The sequence below is a fragment of the Hirundo rustica genome, chromosome 1 (assembly GCF_015227805.2).
Source record: "Hirundo rustica isolate bHirRus1 chromosome 1, bHirRus1.pri.v3, whole genome shotgun sequence".
NCBI classification, from domain to species: domain Eukaryota; kingdom Metazoa; phylum Chordata; class Aves; order Passeriformes; family Hirundinidae; genus Hirundo; species Hirundo rustica.
This window is the reverse complement of record NC_053450.1, coordinates 84,034,607-84,058,791: the sequence shown is the minus strand read 5'-3', so window position 1 is coordinate 84,058,791 and position 24,185 is coordinate 84,034,607. Positions and strand designations below refer to the sequence as shown.

Below are 24,185 nucleotides of genomic sequence, written 5' to 3'. Positions count from 1 at the left end.
AGGTACTGAACAGAGGAGAACAATCCCTTCCCTGTACCATTCTCCTGTTAACACTGCCTGGGGTGCTGTTGGCTTTCCTCACTGCCAGAATGAGCTGCAGGGGTGTTATTATATACTGGATCCTTTGAAAGGGGAGTAAAAGGTGTTAGGAGTAACTTCTTCAGGCTTTGAGATCCACTGCTCTGTCATAGTTTTCTGTCATCTCTGTCTTGAAGGAAAAGCTTCATCTTGTGCCAGAAGTGTTAATATCTTTGAAGCTGATTTTGGTGAATCCAAGAGCAAACCCAGGTTCTGCTCAGGCCCATTGTGAGCTGTCTGAAGGATAGTTCAGGAGCTTTACTTTGAGCTGCTTGGTAGTATTGTTCCCTGCTGCAGCCTTTCAGTGGTTATTTGCAGAATGGGATGTGCACCAGTTATAAAACAAATTAAACATTGGAAGGATGGGGGTGCCTATTAGTGAAAAGAGTATGATCTGAATTAGCCACGATCAAAAACATTGTGGTTGCTGGCAAAAGCCAATTAAGTCACTTGCTTTCTCAGTCTGACCCCATGATTTTGCTTTAATTTCATGTCAGATGGAATTGCTGACCACCAATGCAGGGCATTCCATACCCTGGCCTCTTGTTCCTGCTCCCATCCTGGCACAAGTGCCTGTGGGGTGTGCCTGGACTATGGAACATGCAGCTAAACAACAGCACCATTTTCCCCCCTTTCCCCTGAAAAAGTCTATTTGGAGAGTGTTGGGGGTGGAACCTGGAACTTACCTGGCTGAAAAGAATTATTTTTCTTCCCCTCTTGTTTTTCAGATCAGGCTGAAACCTGTTTCTTTATAACAGGGAGGGAGTGGGTACAGCTGCTTCCCTCAGCTTTATGTGTCTTAGTGTATTCATAGAGGCAGAATCTAAGTGAAATGCTGATGGAGCTGGTGGCTTGGCTAAAATGTAAACTCACCAAAATGTCACTTTCCTCCTGCAGTAATAAGAATATAAGTGATATCAGAAATAATCCCTGGTCCCTGGAAGATACAGGAAGTGCTCTCTCCATAAACTCTTTTCCCAAGTTCTTCGAAGAAGAGCAGTTGTTGCTGGTTTTTGAGCCCAGAGAGTGCCCCCTGATGAACAGCAGAAATCCAATTCCCAGACCACTGTGTTCTTAAGCTTTGGGCTGAATTAAGTAAGCAAAACTGGCTCTTCAGCTGTGCCACAGTGATTGTTTTAAAGACAGAATTGGGTATGAAATTGGGACTAGCCTTAAGGGCTGCACAACAGTGTGCTTTCTCTATCATTTGTATTTATTAAAATATATGTTTATAGACAGGGAAGAGCATGTGTCTATGCAAATACAAGGAAAATGTATAATATTGTAGGACCATGCAGTGACCCACATGGGTTTGTATAGCAAAGTCCTTCCTTTGAGGCTGGGTTATCTCACTGCTCTGGTACCTCACCCATGGGGCTCAATCCCAGCATTTCTTTCAAGCTTGTGTGGCTCCTGCTTTAGTACAGCTGCTGCTGAGATGTTATAGTTTTCAACCTTCCTTCAGTTTTTGGTGGCTGATATGTTAATCTGGAGGGAATAAATTTTCCTAGGGATGAAAGTGATGTTTTATCAATTTTTAAGGAGTGTGCTACTAGACTTTAAAACCTTAAAAATGAACTTTGGTCACTGTTGGAAGGATGACAGTTGCAATGCACATTGCTTCTTGGTTTGAAGTCTAAGTCTAATTCTTATTCAGGGATCAGTTCTATATAATTTTTTTTCACATGTGCTTAATATTACTGAAATTAGGCATTCCTGGCTTCACTGAGATGTTCAGGATAAGCACGTGTACATGTTTTGATCTGGTAACTCCTCTATATGTTGAGGCTCTAAAAATACTATGGCTTTTGTTTCTGTATGATAAAAATTTGGGGGTTTTGATATAAAAAGTTTTACTTCACTGATACTGATTTCCCAACTTGTAACTTGAATTTAGCTTTTATTGTTAGTGACATAAAAATGAAGCTGGAATAGGTTGTCTGTAACAAGAGCTTAGTGCACGTGTGCATATTTTTATTGCGTGTAGATTTTGTTTGTTTTTACATCATGTCTTAAAGTTTCTCTTTTTTTTTTTCAATGTTGTTGTTGTTGTTGTTGTTTGGTGTCTTAGGATCCCATGGAGCTGGTCATCTCTCAGAAACTTTAACACCACTGATTGTCTGGGGTGCTGGGGTAAATTATCCACAGAGGGTTACATCCCAGTTCTTTGAAGACAATTTTTTGAAAGGTAGGTAAAGTATAAAACTGAAATGAAATATTCTGGTGGAAACTGGGGTGTTTTTAACCATTACACCTGTTGATTTTCACTAACTCCTGTTCAATTTCAGCAAGTATGATTTGCTTTGTGTGGGTCTGTAAAGAAAAGGTGGCAGGGATGCCTAAGGAAGCTACTGCAAAACTGGCTACATAACATCAGTCAGTTTTCTTTTCTAATCATGGAATTGAACATTTTCTCTTTGTTGACAGGAGGCTATTCGTGCTCCTAAAACTTGGTTCCAGAGGAGACTTAATTTTTAGGAAGGCTCCCAGAGCTTGAATGCTATTTGTACAGAAACATGATAAGTTGATGAGTTCTAAGGCCTTTCTAACTTCACAGCACAACCCTGTGGACTTTCCAGGGGCTGTCTCTTTCTCATTTGCATCCTTTTAGCTGTTGTGCAAATGTAAACAGCTTTTCTTAGTGAAAGAGGGTGATTCTTCACTGTTATTTTTCCATTTTGCAATTGATTTAAGAGTAAACTCTTTTAAAAAAGAATGAATTTTTGTTTTTTCACATACCTAATGCAATAAACACTGTCTTACTGAAATATCAATGGGGTTAGAGAGTGTTTAAGACCTGATTAAATTGTTCAAGCTGTTTCTATTTCATGCCCCATTCTTGTCGCCTGCTCTGTTTCTAAAGATGCCTTGAGTCTTGGGTTGTTGCTCATGATCAATGAGGTAATGACTTCCTATTTTATTGGGTTGTTTGTCAAGGTACATTAGAGAAAACAGGCAAAAGTTACTTCAGCTCTGAGGTTTTAACTCCGCCCTGCTCTCGAGAAGGTATTTGGTAACAGATTAGGTCATTTCAAAAATAGACAGTGCTAACATTTCACTCTTTGTGCCTAACTGCTGCTATAAAACTGTGACATCTATGATAAAATTGAAAATGAGTTGTAGAAAAAAAAGGTAACAGATTAAAACAGCTGATTCTGGTGTCCGTGATGGCTGATCTGATAGACTTCTAAGGACATTTGATGCCTAAAGGTTGATCTGTAAGGGTTGATGTGTGTTGTAATAGCTGAATTTTACATCTGTCAGTTTCCTTGATTCTCAGCAGCTTTAGTACAAACCTCAGCATTTGACTTCAAGTCATGATGAAAATGGTGTGACAGATTTCAAAAACTATGAGCAAATATGACTCCCCAGGTGGGTGCACAATAGGGAAAGCTATCTGGCCCTCATCTGTTAGGCAATGTGTATTTACTTAAATGACAACATTTGAGTGCACCCTGCTGTGCCTGCTTCTCATATTTTCCTTCTGATGGTTAAAAAACCCAGCAAACCAAATAACCACACAAAAAAACCGAGCATACCAAAGCAAACATCAGAAACTCCTCTGTTCATTTAGCTTTGCATCTGTCAAGCACGTTGTTGCTTTTGTTTAGACACTAACCTTACAGATTCTTGACTGCCAAGGATGATCTCTATTGAAGATTTGAGATGCTCTGAGAATCTTGGGAGCTTGAATTTCTATTTGAGTAGTAAGTATCTTCTTAGAAAGTGACTGTTCTCTCTATGGTAGTACATTAGAGCTGCTAGTAGGTTACATAGCTTAGAAGTAAAGAGAAAATGGTTGAAATGGAACTTGGCACTTGCACAGGTTAATACAGCTCAGCTACTCCATTGTTACAATCCCAGATATTTTCACAAAGTTAACATAAATAAGAAAAGCTGTTTAAACGAGTTCTCTTGAAATGTTTTGGATTTGTCTTTCCTGCTCCATACAGCTGCAGCTGTGACTGTGTGCAGGGGAGGAGGGTGTTTTCAAGACTGCTGTGTCACTGACGTATGCAGGTGTCAGGCTTACGTTTCTAGTTGCACGTTCCAATGTTCAAGTTCTTTCATCTATTGACAATCCTTTCTAATTTCTCTGAGTTAAGTGTTTATGGAAATATTGACAGAATGTTTCTAATGCTTCTTATTCTCTATTCAGTGCAAGCAGTCTGTAGGCAGCTCAGTGAATTGTCTTTCTTCTCATTGTTGCCATGGAGGGTTCTTACCCCCCAAAGGCAGTGCCAAAAGGCAGGACTTACCCTGTCCAGTTTGTCACAGAGATTAATGTGCTCCTTGGATGGCCAGAAGAGCACAGAGTCTGCTCTGGTTTGACAGCCTTCTCCTCATCAGTTTTGTCACCTGTGCTCTGCCTTCCCTCAGGCCCGGTCACGTAATCCTCTTGGAGAGATTTGTTATGGCAGCCTTGCATCCTGTGGGCAACATGTGGTATTACCCATTTGGCCATGGGTTTGACCCTTCTTCAGAAAGGAAGAGAATACAGAACTGCTCTCTAGCTCCTCATGGACTGATAGCTGGCCCTGAGGCACAAGCCCAGAGGAGCTTGTGGGTGAAGGCACTGATGCCACAAGTTATAGCTTCCATGTTTTTCAGATTCTGTGCTTCTTAGGGGTGTAGTTCTGAGCCTCACATGAAGGTGTTAGTAAGCTCTCTTCACAGAGTAGGTAGACAAAACAAGTACTTTTCCGGATGCAAGGACAACTGTTACAAGTTTTCAGGCTCAAAAGCATAAACAAAGGTGGACTGAAGAGGGAAAACAAGGTGGATGGGACTTTATAACCTGAAGCTGTAATTAGACAATTAAACCCAATATGCAAATAGACCAAAACTTATAAAAGTGTGAGAACTTGTAACTAATTATCCATTTTGTGACCACCTTGGGTGTAGCCCTGGCCAGGCTCTTGTACTGCCCAAGGTATATCCTTAAAGGCCTTTTTATAAATACCTATTTTTCTGTCTTAGCTCTGTCCAGTCTCTGTTCTAGGTCAGCCTTCCCGAGGTGTCAGCGCTGGTGCCCTGCGAAGGGACAGTGAGGCATCACGACGTGGGATGCTTGATGAAATTATACACAAGCCTGGTTTGGAGGGGCTCAGCCTGCTCTGCCACAGCTGAGGGAGCTCAGTGTACCCTCCAGTAGTTTGGCTTCTGTGAGGTTTTATGTCTGATTTTCTTTGGTTCATGTAGCCTCATCCTCAGCCTCTTTTTGAACTGGCACTTCCCTGCTGTTTCCCTGGACTGTTTGCATCTGACAGCCCAGCAGGCTGCAGTAAAAGCAGGGCAGGATAGAGGCAAAACCCCCCCTCTATAAAGTGGGTGGCAAACTGCTGAGCACTGTGCAGGACACCTAGACAGAGAGCTGGAATCCTAAACCAGCGTGGGCAGCACGTAGAGCCCAGATGCCTCACTCCTGGGAGTACAGCCTGCACTGGCCAGTCTGTCGGTGTGTCCCAGTCCTTAGGAGTTCCTGGGCTCAGTGTCCTGTGGCTCCTGGTCCAAAGCAGATGCCTTCAGTTCTCCATTTGGGAATATCCGAGTAGGATGCGTGTAGAGAAAAAACTTCAGACGCAAAGAGATGTTTTCTGTAGCAGAGATATGGTTTCTTCCTACCTTAGGCACATTTTGTGTGTGCACAGACAGTTTTCCAAAGTTTTTCTTTGGAAAATTATATTTAAAAGGAAAACAGGCGATTCATTTATATAATAGAAACATGGGTAAGAGTCTGTTTCTAGAAATATAAATCCATTTCCTTTTCTGGGAAGCAAAAGGGAAGCAAACTTGTTCTTTTAGGTGTGAGTTTAGCGGAATTGATGATGAATGCTGCTAATACTTCCCCTGCGTTGCCATGGGAACTCCCGGTAGCTTTCTTGCTACTGTTGAAGTACAGGTCTGCTCTTCAGGGTGCCTGTGGGACCAAATAACAGCAGACTTGTACTCAGACCCCCAAAGGTAGCAGTGGTATGAACTAATTGCTGAAAATAATTTTGGTGTATGCAATATCACAGATGTATGAAAGAAAAAAACAAGAATGAATCTTGCTAAACTCTGTTTTTAAATAACTCTCCACCCCCAAAGAAAGCAGGTAATTTTCTCTTTATTTCCTTAGAGGCCACTGTAGAGTAGGAAAATATAATTTTTGACCAGGTTTTTGAATGATGTGCCAAAGCTTTAGGATCTAATATTTGTACCATGCTGTACCAGTGCAAGGCTAACTTGGGTTAGCCTTTTTTTACAAACTATTGAAGAGATTCTATAAATCTCCTGAATCTGAGTTTGATTCTTTTAGTTGGCACAGGAGATAATACATCACTGTGCTGAAAAAAATAAAAGCCTTGGCCTTTCTTCTACTGATCTAGGTCACAATTGCAGGCAGTAATTTATCCTGCTGGATAAAAGAAAATGTGAACTGAAGTGAATGCATTTTGTTGTTTCTGCCTGTTGAGTTCCATCTGTGGCCCTTCTTGAGCTAGCATCCTAATGTAAAATCATAATTTTCTTTAGTACCAACAATTTACAGAAAATGGCAACAAGATACTAAATGTCAACTGATTTTGAACTGTCCTTTCAAATCTGTGTAATTAGCTGTTCAGGTGTTCTGTTGTTTCTTGCAGAATGGAAACTGGAGAACTTGAAGAGGCTTGATGTCAATCAGGTATCAAACATACCTAATTTAATAGTTCATTCATTTTCACCTTAAACTATGATTCTTGTGTCATTTAAAGTACTTTACCTAATTTGAATGAATGATCACACCAACGTACCACTTCCCTAGAAACAGGAACCACAATAACATCATGTGGGTAAGTTTAAATTGCTTGTTGACGTGTGACAGCTGCACACAACTTCTCCTGAAGATGCATTACTCTATCATTTATTTAAGTGATCCCACAAGGGTGTAAGGAAGAGTGCAGTACAGTATACAGTATACAGGTCCCTCAAGCTGCTGTCACTAAATCAAAACCATTTCTTGCTATAGTGGTAAAAAGGGGATTTTTCTCACCTATGATTGTGGATATTTTGCAATTTAGACAATTAGTACTGTAAAGGAAGAAAAGAAGGTAAACAGGAAGAAAAGAAGGTAAACTTTGATCCTATATTAGTCATGCTTTTTTGAACTGTGGTGCTTCATCATCCTGCAAAACCCAATATATGAATAACAGGCTTCAAACCTACTCAAACAAGGGAAATAATCTCATGCTAGGAGGTTTGAATTGGGAATGTTCTGGATCAGCTGCTTTCAGCAAAGCCCTGGTACAAAATTAGGGATTAGTTTGCCTTTCAGGGTTGGTAGGGAGTTATGGCAATATTGTTTTGAGACTGTATAGAAGAGTCTTGAGTATTGCTTTGTCCTGGATAATGGAGTTACCAAAGATAGAGCTTTTGTCCTGTAAGACATGTGGGACTATGGGTAAAAATAGCAAACAAGACTCCTAATTATCATTACATTCCAAGTGTATTGTTCTCTACAAATAATGGTTTGGAGTCTGCCCAGTACATCTAAGGCTGGTGCAATGCCTGTGATTTCAGTGTAGTTTGTTCAGATTTATGCTGGGGAAACAAAGAATTTTGGTGTGTAGTTTTATATTAAAGGAAAATATAGACCTCGTAAGAGGCAGTGTTTATTATCACAAGGTGGAAGGAAATGGTAATTTATTTTATGAGATGCCTTGGTGTAGATTGAAGAGCCTTTCTGTGGGCTGACAGGACATTAAAAAGCTGCAGAAACTCCCTCTGAAGGGGAGAAGGTGAGTAATCTGTGCTGTGGAAGCATAGGATAAAGAATGTTGTGAAGAGCAGTATATCCAGTGTACTGCTTAAAACTGTAAATATGAAATTAATGTTCTTGGTTATATAAATAGTCATAAAAAGTGGTATGCCTCTCTGAGTGTAGTAAAGGAGGTTCTGATTTCCTGCAAATAAATACTGGGGTGGTTATATTTGCTTTTTAAACAAAATGTATTTTTTGAAGCTTGATTAGCAGTGGAGCTTCACATTTTGCATCTAATCATGCCATGACTTCTGGAAGCAAAAAAAAAAAAAATATTAAGGAGAGTTGTGTGTATAACTTGCCAGTATTACATAATTATCTTTTACAAATGTAGGTATGTTAAAATTAAGCTGGATTTATTAGCTCTAGAGGCTGAAACTGTGTTAAAATGGGGTTGCTTCTGTTTGCACAGGCTGATATAGCACCACTGATGGCTTCCCTTATTGGTGTGCCTTTCCCCCTGAACTCTGTGGTAAGAAGTACAAATGTTTTTCTAAGTTATAAAAATCTGTTCACCATAGAGGAAGAGGTGTTGGGGACAAGACTTTTGATGTGTGTGAGAAGGATTTCAGATTTGTAAAACTGTGATAGAGTGTGAAGACTGCTTATTGTTTTAATTTTATGTGTGTATCTTTAGTTTGGAGTACAAACTTAAATCTTTTAATGTATTGTATAGGGCTTTTAATTGGAAAGGCAGCTGGTCCATTTGTTATCTGCAACTTTATACTCCTGAGCTATATAAAATTTTTTGTTCCTTTGTTTTTTAGGGATGGTAAAAATGTAATATGGTTTGTGATCAAAATCATGTGTTATTCAAAAGCTAAGCCTGTAAACAAGCTAGTTCTGGCAATGTAATGTTCAATTATTTCTTGATTAAACTAGTGTACTTCAGATGTTATCTTGTGCCTCTAATTTAGAGAACAGTGAGATGACGTTTTCTTTTAATTTCTCTCATGTATTATTACATAGTCCAAAAGTCACCTCGTAAATACCTAATTGACAATTAGCATTTCATTAGTGTGCTGTCATGCTGCTAGTTGCACATATAAAAGACCTATTTTGAAATATTCCTTCTGGAGACTCTCCCCCAGGGGTTGTCCTCCTGTCCTGCACTCATTGCTGGCTGGGTGAGGAAGGCTGCCCAACACAGGGTGGCACGGGAACTGCTCCTTGTCCACAACTACTGGATTGAGTCAGGCCCACCTGAGGCTTTGGGTGGCAAACTTTTAGGGGTATGAAAAATGGCTGCTGATTACAGGTTGAGTTTATATTATTTTGTAGTATATAGTTTAGTACCAACTTTTGTTGTTCGTTTTTTGCATTCCTGTAGAAGCTGAGATATTACAAACAATCCCTGTGATGTTGCAAATCTATGTGAGAAGAGTATTTTCAAAGGAGTTGCATGAATTATTTCAGCTGCTTTCGGTTACATGAGTTATTTCATGAGTAATTTGAAGTATTCTTACTGCTTATTTGGCCAGCAATTCAGTTAAGAGAAATTCCTGTTATTTAACTTAATTTTTTTTGTATTTATTATGTGTATTTTTCTTCCTCAGGGAACCCTGCCTCTGGAGTATCTGAACAGTAGTGCTCTTTTCAAAGCAGAGAGCATGTTTACCAATGCTGTTCAGATTCTTGAGCAATTTAAGGTACTAAGCATATGGGTAAAAAAGCCCAACTTATTTGAATAATAGTTATTGCTGTGTGTAAAGTAATTTGATTTGAAAGTATGATTTATCTTATACATAGTGTGCTAAACTGAAAGGATGAAAATTGAATGCACATTCATTTGATTGAATAGCTGTGAGACTTATCAGAAGAAGTTTGAAAGACTTTAATAAACAGATTTGGGTTTTTTTTGAGTTTGTTTTTTTTTGTAAGGAGAATGAATAACTTTTTTCTTGCTTCTTAACAAAAAGGTGTTATTTATTGGTGTTAATGCAAACCTGATTGCAGTATGTAGGTAGAATCTGAATGCTGGTACTGGCAAGGGAAAATAGTACCTTTGCAATGAGGGCTGGGAGACAAGGCCTTAAATCAGGGTCAGTGCACAAACAGATCAGAAAGGTAATAGGCTCCTGTGCATTAAAGAAATTAAATTAGTGGCCTAATTAACTTTTAGCTAATGCTGTTATATCTGTTGTTTTGCTTTGCAAGTGTTCATCTCTGGCTTCTCTGTCTTGATTCATTTAATATTGGATATTACATTATGAGAATGAGCAGTCCAAACAGAAAAGGTTCTGTTTCACTAAGCAGTGGAGTGAGAAACTGTCCAAAATCCCGGTTTTGGCAAGGCATCGAAATGCTCTGAGGGAAAACCATCCTCCACAGATAGAAGCCGAGACACGAATGAACTGTTATCCTGTCTGGAAATTCCTGTTGTTATAGTGAAACAATGAACTAGCATGAGATGACTTGCACAAGATTAGCACCTTCAGCATCTTCTGTCCCTTTGTGAATGCCAGGTTCACAAGGGTGTGGGTACCAGGGTGGCAGTGTCAGCAGCAGAATCACTTTCAAAAATATGGGGGAGAGCTGGCATGTAACAGGGAAAGTGACTGGTGGGGTCGGATGTGAAGTTGGAAGCATGATGATATCACCTCTGCATTTGGAAGACCTCTACTTTAAGAATTATGGATGGCTCAGATATTTTTCAGTTAAATTGGCATCTTGGAGATTATTTTAAAAACAATGTAGTTCTGCTTCTCCTTTCCTTTGAGCTTACTTTTGTTTTGTTGGTCTGTAATGCTAGGTTATCGTTGTTGTTGGCTTGTTTTTGGCATTGTATTGGACTGATCCTGTCTGAATTTCCTTTGTGGTTCTCTGCTAAAGCAGAAGTAGCGCACTGGCTTAGATGTGCCAAGTGGAATTTTTACTTTTCCTGTGGTGGACTGATCTGACCACAATTTGTGCTCCCTGGATATGATGTTGCCTTGGATGGATAGGATGAAATGTGTGGGCTGCTACTTTCAGCTGTCAGGTTTTACAAGTAGTATGCTTAGGAAGTTCCTGACTGCACGTTATGCCAACAGTCAAACTTGAGTCAGGCAGCTGCAGTGGCCTTAAAGATGTATTTGAGGACGTTGGACAAAGTGGCTCTAATGGCATCAAAACCTTCTGGTTTTGTCTATTTGCAGGTTAATTGATGTACGGCATTGCTTTGGCAGTGTTTGCTGCGGTGTATTGGTAGCTGTCTGACATAAATGGTGCTGGTTTCATTGAGGGAGGTTGTCACTGAAGCCTGGTAGCATTCCTAGTACTTCCTTTTATCCTGCAAACTGTAGAAGTCCTTCTGAGAAAAGCAGTGGTTGGAGCATGGTTTATTTTATTTACTTGAGAGCAGGTCTCAATTTCCAGGGACCCAGAGGAGTTGTGCATACTGGAGTATAACACCCAGTTTCATAGACAGCATATTGACAGTGTAATTTAATTTCTATTCCAAAGTCTTAGAAATCTTCTGTGACTTTTTGTAGTTTAATTCCTGATACAATTTTTAGTCCTGTTGCAACTTGCATGTAATGATTTAATGCTCTTTTATGCAGGTTAAAATGAATCAGAAAAAGGAAACTACGTTGTCATTTCTGTTCACACCATTCAAGTAAGTGTCTGTAAAAACTACGTGTATTTTACCTGATGGTTTCTTATCACTTACTTTGGTATTTCAATGAGCTGCAACAGCACATTGAGTCTTTTAAGTCTTTTTTTTTTTTTTTTAGATGGTAGTGTTTATCTGACTATGAAACTTTGCACTAGGACTCTATGCAATTAATTGCTACTTCTCACCAGAACTTTGCGATCGATTTATTTTTTAAAATCTATTCCTTACATTTAATTTTCCATTAAGGGTTATTTGTCTTAAGCTTTTTTGACAGTATAGCTATATAGATTGCACTGATTTTTATTTTTTTGCTATGGTTATTTCAGCATTTTTTGGGAAGTGCAATCTGTTCATTTGTATATATGTAAAAGTTGAACTAAGAATAATTTCTTCTGTGATTTAAATTCTAATGAAGAATAAATAAAATGCATCCCGAAAAGAACCTTACAATGTTTAGCATTTGTGTTTCCAGGGCTGTGAAGGAGTCTTTGTAGTGATTTGTGTATCTGGGAACTCTCTTCTAGTGTATGGAACAGTTACTGCTCCCCTCACCCCTCCGTCTTATCTAATTAAAGCTGATTTTTCCTTTTCCTTTCTTCTGTAAAAGTTTTTAAAAGCTTTGCCATGGGTGCACGTGATGCTCACTTCTGCTCGAAGTTTGTGGAGGCTCCAAAAATGCCTTGTCACCCAGAGCAGCTGTTTTCCTTCGGGAACTAGAACTGGTGTTAATTAAGCTCTTTAAATCTTAGCAGCAGTAAAAAGTACTTGAGTCGCTTCCTGAGAAGTGACTTTTTATTGTTAAAGATGATTGCTGTCTGTCTGAACAGACAATTGCTGTGTTATTTTATACCTCTTGCTCCTTCAAAGGGAAAGGCTCAAGACAGTCCTTGAGACAAAAGTCAAGTTAATCTTGGGCGCATAATGAATCCTTTAGAACAAATTCTGCATAAGAATGACAGCTGCATTGTCAAAGAATTTACTGCTCTGTATGAAATAAAATGCCCTGATGGAAAGGATGGCCAGTCATCTTTGATAAATGACTCTTAGTTTGATTTCACAGCTCTTTCAATTTTACCTTTCCTTGAGAAATAAGACTGATTCTGTAAAATAGGATGTGCTTTTCTTAATGCTCTATTTATCTTTAAAGGAACTAAGTATTACCAATTGCTTTATGGATTGCTGTTTTTCCTGTTTTATGACATGTTTGATTGTTTTAAGTGGAAATGCCAGAGACATTTCTCACTTTGAAACCGCAACTAAAACTTGCTATAAACATATTGTTACTTTGTTATGGTCCACTGCAAAAATAAGTTTCTTTTCTTTAGATACTCTTCAGTTTTTAATGAATCAAAATTTGGATTAGTAGTTGTTCCAGGAGAGGTTTTTGTTTGAGACCAAAATAATTCCTTGGATGTGTGCATGTCATGGATCGAGTGATGCACCTCACTCATCAAAGAGAAGTAATAACTGTTTCATGATGTTTGATAGCGAATGTGACAGTGGCTAGCAAGATTCACTGGCAAGGTACACTTGATTATTTACTGCATAGAGGGTGGGTCAGGAAGAGCTGTCATGGAGACCCTTCTGTTGGGTTGTGAGATTCCCAAAAGACCCCTTTCATTCAAACTTCCTTCTCAGTGGGAGTTTAGGTGCAGCTGGGTGCAGATTTAGTCCCAGACTTGGTCAGTGGTTTGTGTCTAAAGGATTATATGTGTGCAAACAAAACTTCGTGTTTGCTAGCTAAGATTGTAAGTTTGGCATGCTGTTAATCACTTGCCAAGGGTCCGTTGTGGCAAGAAATCTGTCAGCCTCGAGGAGCAGCTGGTGGGGGAGGCAGGGAATCCACTACCGCAGTGAATAGCCTTACAGGAATGTTGTGGGGGTGGAGGCTTTCTTTGTTGCTTCCAGATGATGCTGTTTATTCGTTCTAGGAAAGCAGAAAAAGACTCATACCATGGATGGTCATGCACTAATGTAAATACTCACCTACAGTGTGCTCGGGGTAGTTTGGCCAAATTCTGATTAGTCTTCATAGCTCTCCTTGACTTTAAAAACTTGGCTCATGTCTGGAAAGCTACCAAGGAGTCTTGACCAGCCTCTTACTAATAGTTGGGATGAAGTGGTTGAATGCAAACTTACTCTTAAACAAATGAGTAACTTCCTAGTGCTCTAACTTGCAGGAGCTAGAGGAAGACTGAAGGTAGTTTTAAGCATGTCCTATCTATAGATCCATCCCCTCTTTCACATGCCGATGACTGAATGTGTGTGCAGTGAACACAAGCCTGAACTTCAGCTGCAGGTGCAGGATCTGATGCACTAGTATCAGGCAAACCACATCTGTTCTTCAGGCAAGTTGTGCTTGAATCTGAATCTTCTGCTGTCTTTGCTGAGATGCTTTTTTGGTGGCAGATAAAAGGGTGTAGAAAGGTATGGTTACTTTTTCAGGAGAAGTTAAGAATGCAAATTGGGGACACATACCTACTGCCCAAAGCAAGAGAAGTCTTGGTGTGCTGTGCTACATTGCAAAGTAATTGGTAATTGTATGGAGGTTGTATTTCTGCAGTTTTGCATATTGGGAGTTGTCAGCCCAGGTTTAATGTCGGGTTTGACCCCTGATCTGTATTAACTTATGGTTGGCCTTACCTGCTACTGCAGCTAAGCACAGTTCTGTGCCGTGTTTCTGCACTACTGTCCTTTCATTCAGACACAAATAACTTCTTCCACTTCTGTCCATTTTCAGTTGTTGTACAAAGGAGTTATACTCTTTTTTAAATCCCTCTGGTGCCTGAAATATGTACCTTGAAGCTCAGAAAGTGTGTGCTCCAGCATATAATGCTTTTTTCCTTCATAGTTTATTGGAGGTTAGTGGAATGTAATTGATGTCTGAAGTGCTTTGAGATCATGAAGTTATGTAGCAAATTTTAAATATTTTGTTTGTGACTATTACAGACTTTGTGTTATTTTAGCAACTTGGTGACCTGAAAATGAACAAAGATATCTCTAAGAACTGAATTTCTTAAATTATTTAAAGATGTAGTGGAATAAAGTCTGTATAATAGAAATGTAGGTATCAGATCCGGAAAAAATATGAGTCTAGAATTTCATATTGAGTCATTCTGATTTTAGAGGTGCAATTACTAATGAATATGTAATTTTTGAAGTAGGGGAGAGGGGAGGATATATTCACAAACAGTGTGTCCTGTAGAAATTGCAATTTAACAGAAACTTAACCTGGACTTAATTTTTCAGTCAGAAATATCATTAAAAGATTTGTTTTAATATTCTGAGGACAAAATCCTGTTTTCTAGTTTGATTTTCAGATTTTATTACTGAGTGAGTAGAAAACTGTTCATGACCTTCAGCAGCAATGTCTCAAAAACTAGTGTTTGAGTTGTATGTTGAATATATTGCACCAAAAGCCTTAAGCTAGTACACACACACACATATCTATGGATGAAATAAGCTTACTTTTAAAGCGTTGGCAAGAGAGGAAGAATATTGAATTGATATAAAGCTTCTGATTTCCACAGGGAATCTCATCCCTAGCAGAAGTGTGGCTGGCACAGTGGACAGGAAATGAAGGAGGCCAGTAGAGATGTGCCCTTTCCTACTTTGATCTAAATTGCATCTCTCTGAAATCCATCTTCCAGGTGTATAATGATGAGGAGGATGGAGCTGATCATTGTGTTATGTGATAGAAACTTCAACAGTGTCTACTTGACCAGGCTTGAGGCGGGTTAGAGTTTGGATAGCTCTATCTATTAATAAGGATGTGCTTGGCTGCCAGTAATGCCATTTTTGCTTTATCAAAGTACCTTCATCAAGGAACAGATCTGGGTAAAAGTGTATCTTGAGGCTGCTTGTGAAACTCTTGAGAATACATGTCACCAACTCAGCTCCAAGTGTTTGATTCTGCAAGGCAAGGTGCAGTCTCCCTCGCTGATATTGAATACAGTTCCAGTTGGATATGTGAAAGGAGTTAATATCTGAAGTTTGTTTCCTTCCCACTTCCTTTCTCTCTCTACCTTTTTTCCCCAACTACAAAAGACATATTTTCAAAAACCATTTGCTTAGCAAAATCAGTGGCTTTTCTCAGAATTCTGAAAAGAAAAGCACAATGCTTTGACCTTTATGTGTAAGAAAAGGAGGTGCCAAGATACCAGATGCTTTGAAGGGAGTGAGAGGACAAATCTGAAGACTGCTGACAGAGGAAAACTGATGTCCAGGATAGTGAACTATCTTAGCTTTCTGACCATTCGAGGTACCTTAGGGCAACTGCCAAGCTGGCACAGCTCAAAGATGAGCATGCCAAGGGGCCAGATGCTATTGTTGCAAAATCATTCCCAAAGTTGGCATCTCTGGCCTGTGGAAGTAATCCTACAAGAAGTATCAGAAGGATGGTGTGGTGAGTAAATGGTGCATCAGTGTTGCCCTAAAATCTGCATAACCAATTAGTGCAATTTTATTGTCCCAAAAGGTACAAGCGATTTAAGATAATAAATTACCCAAAAGCACAAGAGCCCTTTTGCATAGTCCTGGTGTATGCTGTGCTTCCAGCTGTTCAGGTTCTGGTGCCTCACAGTAAGATGGCAGGAACAGTAGTTTAAGAAGCACCATACAGAAAAAAAATCCAAGAGATGAACAGCTAAAGTATAATCAGTGCTTGCTTACCTCTAGCTGTGCTTTTTTATTGAATGCCTTGAAGTTTTTATTGATAATGGTTGGGGGTTTTTTAGCACAAAATAGAAACTTGACTTTAAATAAGATACTTGAGCTGTCTTCTCATTTATGAAAAATTCCATACCACCTTATGCTACATTTTTTAAGTAACCTAATTGTCCGAATACTACATATTAATCATACCAAATGATTATTTTGTGTGCATAACCAAGTTATAACTTGCATATTTATATAGACAGTCACTGCATTTTTAATGTGCAGTGTACAGCTATTAAAAAAGTGCTTCTCACCATATGAAAATGTAACTCTTCCTTTGCTCTATCCTCTAGTATGAGTTGAGATAAAACTCCCTTAAACATTTGTATGGATTTGGTGCGAGGAAGTATCAATCATGTAGAGACTGAGTCTGTCCACATAATTGCACATTATGTATTTTGTCAGTGATAGAAAAGAAAATAGAGTGTAGGGCGTCTTTGAAGATTATAGAAACTTCAAAAAACTGCTATGTGCACAAATACCTCTTTTATTCCTTTCTCTGATGACTGGAGATACAGAACTATGTTGTTCCCTCTGTTTGATGGCCTTTCAAAACTTAAATAATAGATATTCCCACAAATTTGACATTTGGATCAAAGTGAAGCAAGTGATTTCTTTTCCACCACTGAGAGAGACAGGGTTCCTTAAGATGTCAGAACATCCTTTGAAACATACTGTTCTTGTTTTGTTTAAATAGATTACATTTATTGAAATAACTGGTAATACGTAAGATATTTGTGATACACGTGATGATGCATGTAAGAGGAAACATTAAGCATTGAATGCCAACAGGAAAGGGTGAAAATATTGCAGTAGGGAAGGATAGTCTAATAGTGATTATTCTCCCTGCACCTTTGTTGGAATACTTTGTCTTCAGAGAACCTTTTATTTAGGAGAGGCACTGATTTATCTGCAAAGAGATTTCAGCCCCTTCATCCTGTGGTCAAGAATGAAGGAGCAGCAGCCTCTATCAATTCCAAGTGAACACCAAAAAGGCAGCCAGCCTTTTCCTTTCTCCACTTTGTCCCCATTGTGTTATCAGGTGTGAATCTAGGCATAGGACTGCTGCTGGTACAAGCTGGCCAGTGTGGGCACCTTTAGCCTGCTGCTGTCGGGAGGCAGACTGGCAGCCCTCTCCCCCTCCACCCTTGCCTTTAAGAACCTATGTATATACATCAAAACATAGAACTGCAGTGCTGTAGAGACAAAGTGCTCGAATGAAAGTCATGGCTTTGTATTATTTTTTTTACCAAAAAGCCCTCCTGATTAAATAGTTAAAGGTATTATCTCTTCAGGGAGAAATCAATGCCTGTTCTTCGGCAAAAATGTCAGTTTCTCTTTCACTGGATGGGCCATGTCTGAGCACACTGCTGCTCAGGGAGGATGCAATCCTCTTAGAAGGCAGACACCCTGCTGGTCTTGAGTTTCAACAGTGCACTCAGAAGCTTTTAGTTTGTACATGGAAAGCTAACTGGCAGCGGCTTCTGCACAGGAGGACTGGATGTAATTGGATTTACTATTGAGTAGGAAGTAGGTAAGGAGCTAAAAGGCTGGTGTATATGATAAAATGTCACAAGATTAATGTATGTTTCTCTATTTCCTTGTATTATGAATCCTTATGGCCTTTTTGTGGAACTTGTGATGCTTTGTGCAATGAGGATGAAGGAGGATTTAGAGCAGGCAGTAGGAGGGGATGGACAGAGAATGCTCTGCTCTGGGGCATGAGGTAAGGGGCAGAGTATAGGACTCTTCCTGGATCTCAGTAAGAAAAGCCCAATACCCAATAGCTTAATAAAATAGCTGTTTTATTAATATAAAATGAACAGAAGAATACAGATAACAAGCAAATTGTGCATTCCTTCAGGTGCTGGGTACTTTGTGTTTGTGGAGCATTGGATCAGTTTTCTGAGGTGCCACACTGATGCGGCTGTGGAGAAGTTCCCTTGTTTTGATCATTCAAGCTGCTATATGATTTTCTATCAAGAAATCAACTCTGGTGATAATTTCTACTGTCAGACAGAAAGGTTCACATGAGAACTTCTTGCAGCTCTTATGTACAAGGACAGGCAGGCAATGTAATCCGTGTTACGGAGTGGGAATTGCCTGCAGGCTCCTCTCTTCCTGCCAGCTGACTGAGTCTGTCCCTTGGCAGAGGTATTTGGGCACTGCAGGTGTGGACCTGCTTAGGATATGTGGATCATTGACTCCTTGATGTACAGTGGTCTCCTGGTCAGGATCACTATGGCTGGTCTCCCAGACATTTTGGTGGCCATGGGGCCCTGCTAATAGGTACTTGCACAGCACAAGCTGCCTGCTCTGGATGCAGCTGCTTGAAAAATGGTCACTAGGGTTTAGGATGGGCATGTAGGATTGTGGAGCAGAAGAGGAGCTGTGGTTAGAACACTGTGTAGCCACACCACTGCAGATACCTAGATCCAGCTCATTGTCATAAATCGTACAAAAGTCATTGGCATAAATCATCATGTTTCATGCAGACATGAGGACTCACTTGCAGCATTGGTGGGGTGTTATACTGTCGAGTCAGCACATATCCCTCCACTGTAGTACTAAAACAGAAGAGACTTGAAAAATGGTACCTTTCTTTTCCTTCAAGGACCTTCCACCTTCCCTGAAAAGCAGTTTTGCTTTCCAAAGCTGCAGCATCATGTCCTGCTATGGCTTTCTGGACAAAACCCCCTTCTCCAGGAAAGTCCCTGTGTCCAGCTTCTCAGTTCTGCTTTAAGGGGGCCATAGGGACAGTTTCAGAGTGTGGCCTCCTCCCTTCTGGCCTCTGGCTCTCTGAAGCTCTTGCCATAGTAGTTTACATGCAAAATATGCTGTGTGCAGCCCAGTTACCTTAATTGCTTCTCTGTTCAGTGAATTGGCAGCTGGCAGTTTAGTTGTCAGCTCCTTTTTCTCTCATCTTTGTTATCTAAAGGATTTACATAAATATCCTAAGGCACTATGCTGTTGAATATGCTACATCAGAAATTCTGATTTGTGAATATTAAAGGCTATTTTAATTCCTGAGACTTGACAGTCCAGGGTTAGAGCATTAGCAGTCAGACCATTTCCTGCGGGTTTGCTGGTGTCCCGCTGTCCTCCTCTTCATGTTTGGGAATCTGATGAATACAAAAGCGCAGATGTACTGATGGGCTCCTGCAATGTGTCAGTAAATATACTTCTTGCTACCTTTGACCTGTGGAAGTGTGTGTCCTCCTTTCAGTTCATGATGCTTTAAAGAACAAAACCCTCAGAACTTAAAAAGAGGAGCCTCTTATTAACTTTCTTAATCCTTTTTTTTTCTTTTGGAGTGCCAGCCGTGCTTTTTAATGCTTCTTAAAAGAAGGATAACTGAGTTGCAAAGATAACTTACTACAACCCTACAGCTAGACTACCTGACTAAAAATTTAACACAGGAGTCAGAAAATCTGGAAATACAAAAAACCTACTTGAAATTTAGACCCTCCAAAACTGAAAGTCCTGGTAGTGGAACAGCAGGAGCAAAGAGATTAGATTAAGTTGGGAAAGGGAATATTGTGGGTTCTGGGCTTTATGAAGTGGTAATAAACCCTTTACTGTAGATTTATGTAGAGCACATTTTCTTTTAAAAAGCATAACTTTAGTATACTAAAACTATGGCTGGGATTTTTAAAATCTGTAATCAACATGCATCTTCTAATTATGAAAATGAAGTTTCTTAGGACTTGTTTCTTTTAGCAGCTTACCTGAAAATATTCTAGTAAACAAGTAAAATTAAGGCCATCTAAACACATTAAGGATCACTGAGCTACCCACCAAATTGCCTAGTCTTTGAAGCTTTGCTCTTTGATCAAACCTAAAATGCATGCAAAGGATTGCCTTTTTATCTCATAGTATGTACTTTCAGTCTGTCTTTGGCAGGTACGGGAAAACAGTTCTTTCTTCTGAAAATGCACATCCAAAGAACTGGAATTGAATGCATTTTGAAAATAGGGAAAAAATTGGCTTCTGGACATTAAAATTCATGTAAATAGGTAATTTGGTGAGGTCCATAGAACTGTAACAGCTTTCTTTTTCTTGATTATTGCCCCAGGTAACCACATGTACTCTGTATTGCATGGCAAGTTCAACAGAGAGGAAATATGTTTCCAGACGTTGATTTTTGAATCAATTATTTGGTCAATTTTTTCACATTTTGTTGAATGAACTCAAGTCTTTGCATCACTTGCCATTCATTGTCTTTGTGATTGTTCTTATGCATTTTATTCTGCTCCTACAAGACTGTGCACAGTGCTTTGAAAAGTAAGCAGGAAACAAGAAACAGGAGAATGACCAAATTGGGTGCATTTGTGATGGTGCTATCATCAATATTAAGTCTCTGCACTCATGGGTTGCTAACTGGAGTGAATTTGTTGCAGAACAGAAATAAGTGTGCAATCATGTCTCTGCCGCATTAATAGTGTTGAATGCAGAAAGACGTGTCTACTCTCCCGTTACACACCTGATGCTTTCTCAGGTGCCATCTTATTGTGCACTGGCAACATTTGAAGGCAGCTCTCATGGGAGATTGCATTTTGGAAGCCTGTTGCTGCACTGGCTCAGTTGCTTTTGAATAGCGGCCCTGCAAAAACATCAGGCCAGTCTTACATCTGTATTTTCAAGGTGACATTTTGCCAGCAGTGGATCAAATTATTGCTTTGTGGATTAAAGCAGTAAAGCAGGTCCTGTAAATACTATTTCAGCTGCTTGCAGAACTGCTGGAGTGGAAGTCATTTCTTCTCTGTAGTATGGCCCTCTCACAGAGGGGTGTGTGGCAACAGTTGGAACATACTCAGCTGATTCTGTTGCTGGCAATTTTCTCCCATGGGGAGAGAGCAGAGAGGCTCTCTGCAGCAGTGTCTGGGTGGCAGAGGCTTTGGATGCTCTGCAGGGTGGATGGTGCCCCTAGAGATGGGCAACTTTATCCTAGGTGGTTTATTTTAGGCTGAAAGTTACTCAGGTACTAGGGATCTTCTTTCTGGAGAAGAGGACAAGAACTTGGAATTACTCAGCATTTTGGCTGAAGAGGTTGCTGGAGTTGTTTTGACAGTGTCAGTCTGATGGCTGTTTTGCTGCTAACAGTTCGGGAGTTAGGAATTTCATAGCAAAGCCTGTGAGAAGCTCTGCTTTATGTTGTGTTCAAAAGAAGGTCACCTATACAAAATCCCATCATGCTTTATTCAAATAGCCTTGCTCTATCATGGGGTTGTCACAGGGGTCAAGGGATGTGTGTCCATATCCTTTAGGCTTTTAGTTTTGTATCAACAGGAGGAGCTGGTGCTTTCCTCCCCATCTCCCAAATAGCTAATATAAAAAAGTTAAAGACTGATAAACAGCTGCCTCTGATTTGCTGCTGCAAAAAGGTCATAGAAATGTGATCACTGTGTCTTTTGCAAATCTTGCCACTCTCAAAGAGTTGTAGGATGTACAGTATTCTTCTTTTCTGATGGGAAGAGTGAAAAGTTAGTGATAGAAGGGTGTAGATGTGCATGAGCTGACATAGGTGCATGGGATTTATGGTGAAGCAGCTGAAATGAGTTTGTTTTCATCTGACAATGAGCTAGGTAAAGATCTCAGTCTTTCTCTTTGTACATTTCATCTACAGGTCTGTGGTGCTTCCTTGATGTTGATTCTTAAATCTGCAGCATTTTAAGTGTTTGACTAATACAGACATGAAAGGGTTACTTTTTATAGTAGAATTCTGGAAAATTTGCTGTGCAATAAAATTACCATAAATCTTTACCCAAATAACCAGGCATAATAAAATTAACGAACTTGCACTGGTGGATGCAGATGTATTTGCAAGGCATCTCTTTCTGTTCTGAGAATTTTTTTTATTTCATGGTTTGTCTGCAGCACGCTACCTATGCCGTTGGGGATGGTAATTTCTGTAGTTTGATGATAAACAAGACTCATTGGCCAAAGAGAGATCCCTTTGACACTGCTATGGTGAATGTACTTCATCACAGTCTTGTTGTGAATTGCTGTCAAATAGTTTAGCTTATATGAAGCATGAAGGATGTGCTGGGAAGATTAATTTTGTCAGGTATACCTATGACAAGGGTAACTAACATCTCAGAAGGGAGAGTTTACAAGCACTTGCATGATTAGCCCAATCATCTTGTTTCATAATTAATTATGTTTATTCATGGATGAAGTTATGATTTCTGTCTGGAAACCAGGAAGTCAATTTCTGATGAAAAATAAAATTATTCTTCCAGAACCACCATCATTTTCTGTGAAAGTATGTAATCTTAAGTCTTTAGAATCCTGATGGTATTGTGAATGCATGTGTTTTTAATCTACGTGATCATGGAGTTTTTGGTTTTTTCTTGTGAGTTAAACCTCTGAGTACTCCCCTTTTTCAGTGCATGTGTTTTGCAATACTTTTAGGGAAAAGGAGGGTGGAGGAGTTGAGTCCACTGACTGAATTCCTTGTGCCTCTTATTAGGACAGGTATTTTTGTGTTATGGAAAAAGACCTCACATTTTACTAGGCAAGGCTATTCATCTTGAATTTGTTAGAATTGCATTTTGATGGTGGATAGCTGGCAAGAGCATATACCCATACACCCTAGTTTTACTTCTAGAGTTGAGAATCTTTCCTATAATGCTCAGTAAATTCACTTCATTACTCTTAATATTAATGGCAGGAAGTGTGTATTATATAAGTGACCTTGAGAATACATTGCTATTTGCTAGTGCCTCTGGGATGCTGTATAGTAAAACACAGGGAAAAATTCTGATCAGTTTATTATTTTCTAATGCTGTCTTCTGTTGGAGACCTTTAAAACAGTTTAAGTTAAAATCAAGTGGTGCTACAAACAGTTCAAGTTCAACTCCTCAGATTTAAATTTTGTGTGTGGTTTTGGTTTTTGGTAAGTCTTGTATATTTTATGGAACCACCATTTCTGAAGTCCATGGGTTTTTTTCATAGGCAACTTTCTACTTCTGTTCATGGCTCATCTTTGTCTCTTTATGCTTTCTGCTACATCTGGATTTCTTTTAAATATCTCAATTATTTTGTCAGCTTCAGGAAGTGAATCAGTGTCCTCAATGGATAATAAACTGCTTATGATGAATTACACCCGTTCTTTAATTGAGGGGTTATCAGCATATTTGGTAACTTTTTTAGACTGGTATAAAATGCAAAAGTTCTTTAATCACTTCTTTGCTTTTTTGTTTAATACAATGATAAAAAATACCTTAAGATAATGATTTTTCCTTGCATTTTCATCATTATATATGAATAGTCTTTAGTTTCTGGTGAAATTAATAAATTTTACAAAAACATTTGTTAGACAATTGTAAATTCAACTTCTTGAAAATTATATATGTGGAAGAAAGGTAGCACCTGTGTTATGATGTTAGCTGTTGAAAATTAACAATGCACCTGCCAATGGTAACCCAGTTTGACAAAAATAATTGCTTTTTTTTTGACTTACTCAAAATATTACTTTTGAGAACCCCATTTATTCTGTTACACTATCCATGTACAGAGATTTTAGGTGCTGTCTTCTAAGAAGAAATAGGTGAAGACTATTGTTCATTAATAATATAATGATTCGGTGAGAATAAAAAGATAATAATTGGGTTAAAGCTAAATGACTAAAGATACAAAGTAAAATATAATTTTGGCTTGGAAGAAACCTCCATTGAATTTGACAAGGATCGAGTTCACAGAAAACAGTATGTGGAAAACAATAAAAATGAGACAGGGACCATAGGAACATCTTGAATACGTTTAAGTCCTAAATAAGGCTTCTGAATATTTATTTCAGATTTTTAAAAAAAATCTTACCTAAAAGCTAAGATATGTATTTTTTTTCTCCTCCTATTAATCTCCACACATGGTGAAACCCCCACCTTGAGTGGGTGTTTTGCTCCCTTTCTCCTACCAAACAACTTAGCAAAATCTGAGAGCCACAGATTTCCTTGAGGCAGTGCTTGGTTCTTGTTTGTCTCCTTTAAGAATTGCTTCTAATTGTAG

At 39.1% G+C, this 24,185-nt stretch overlaps 1 protein-coding gene across 3 annotated transcripts in view; it reads left to right on the top strand.

The window, feature by feature from the left end:
* Positions 1-24,185, top strand: part of PIGN (phosphatidylinositol glycan anchor biosynthesis class N) — a 99,900-nt gene that overhangs the window by 32,451 nt on the left and 43,264 nt on the right. For 2 of the 3 annotated variants that reach the window (XM_040073427.2, XM_040073434.2), the window contains exons 8-12: positions 2,150-2,266; positions 6,705-6,745; positions 8,274-8,333; positions 9,418-9,510; positions 11,404-11,459. In XM_040073427.2, the coding sequence (XP_039929361.1) occupies positions 2,150-2,266; positions 6,705-6,745; positions 8,274-8,333; positions 9,418-9,510; positions 11,404-11,459 (367 nt within the window). Of the gene's footprint in view, positions 1-2,149; positions 2,267-6,683; positions 6,746-8,273; positions 8,334-9,417; positions 9,511-11,403; positions 11,460-24,185 lie in introns of all 3 variants that reach the window. The other variant, XM_040073417.2, reaches the window with a different exon arrangement.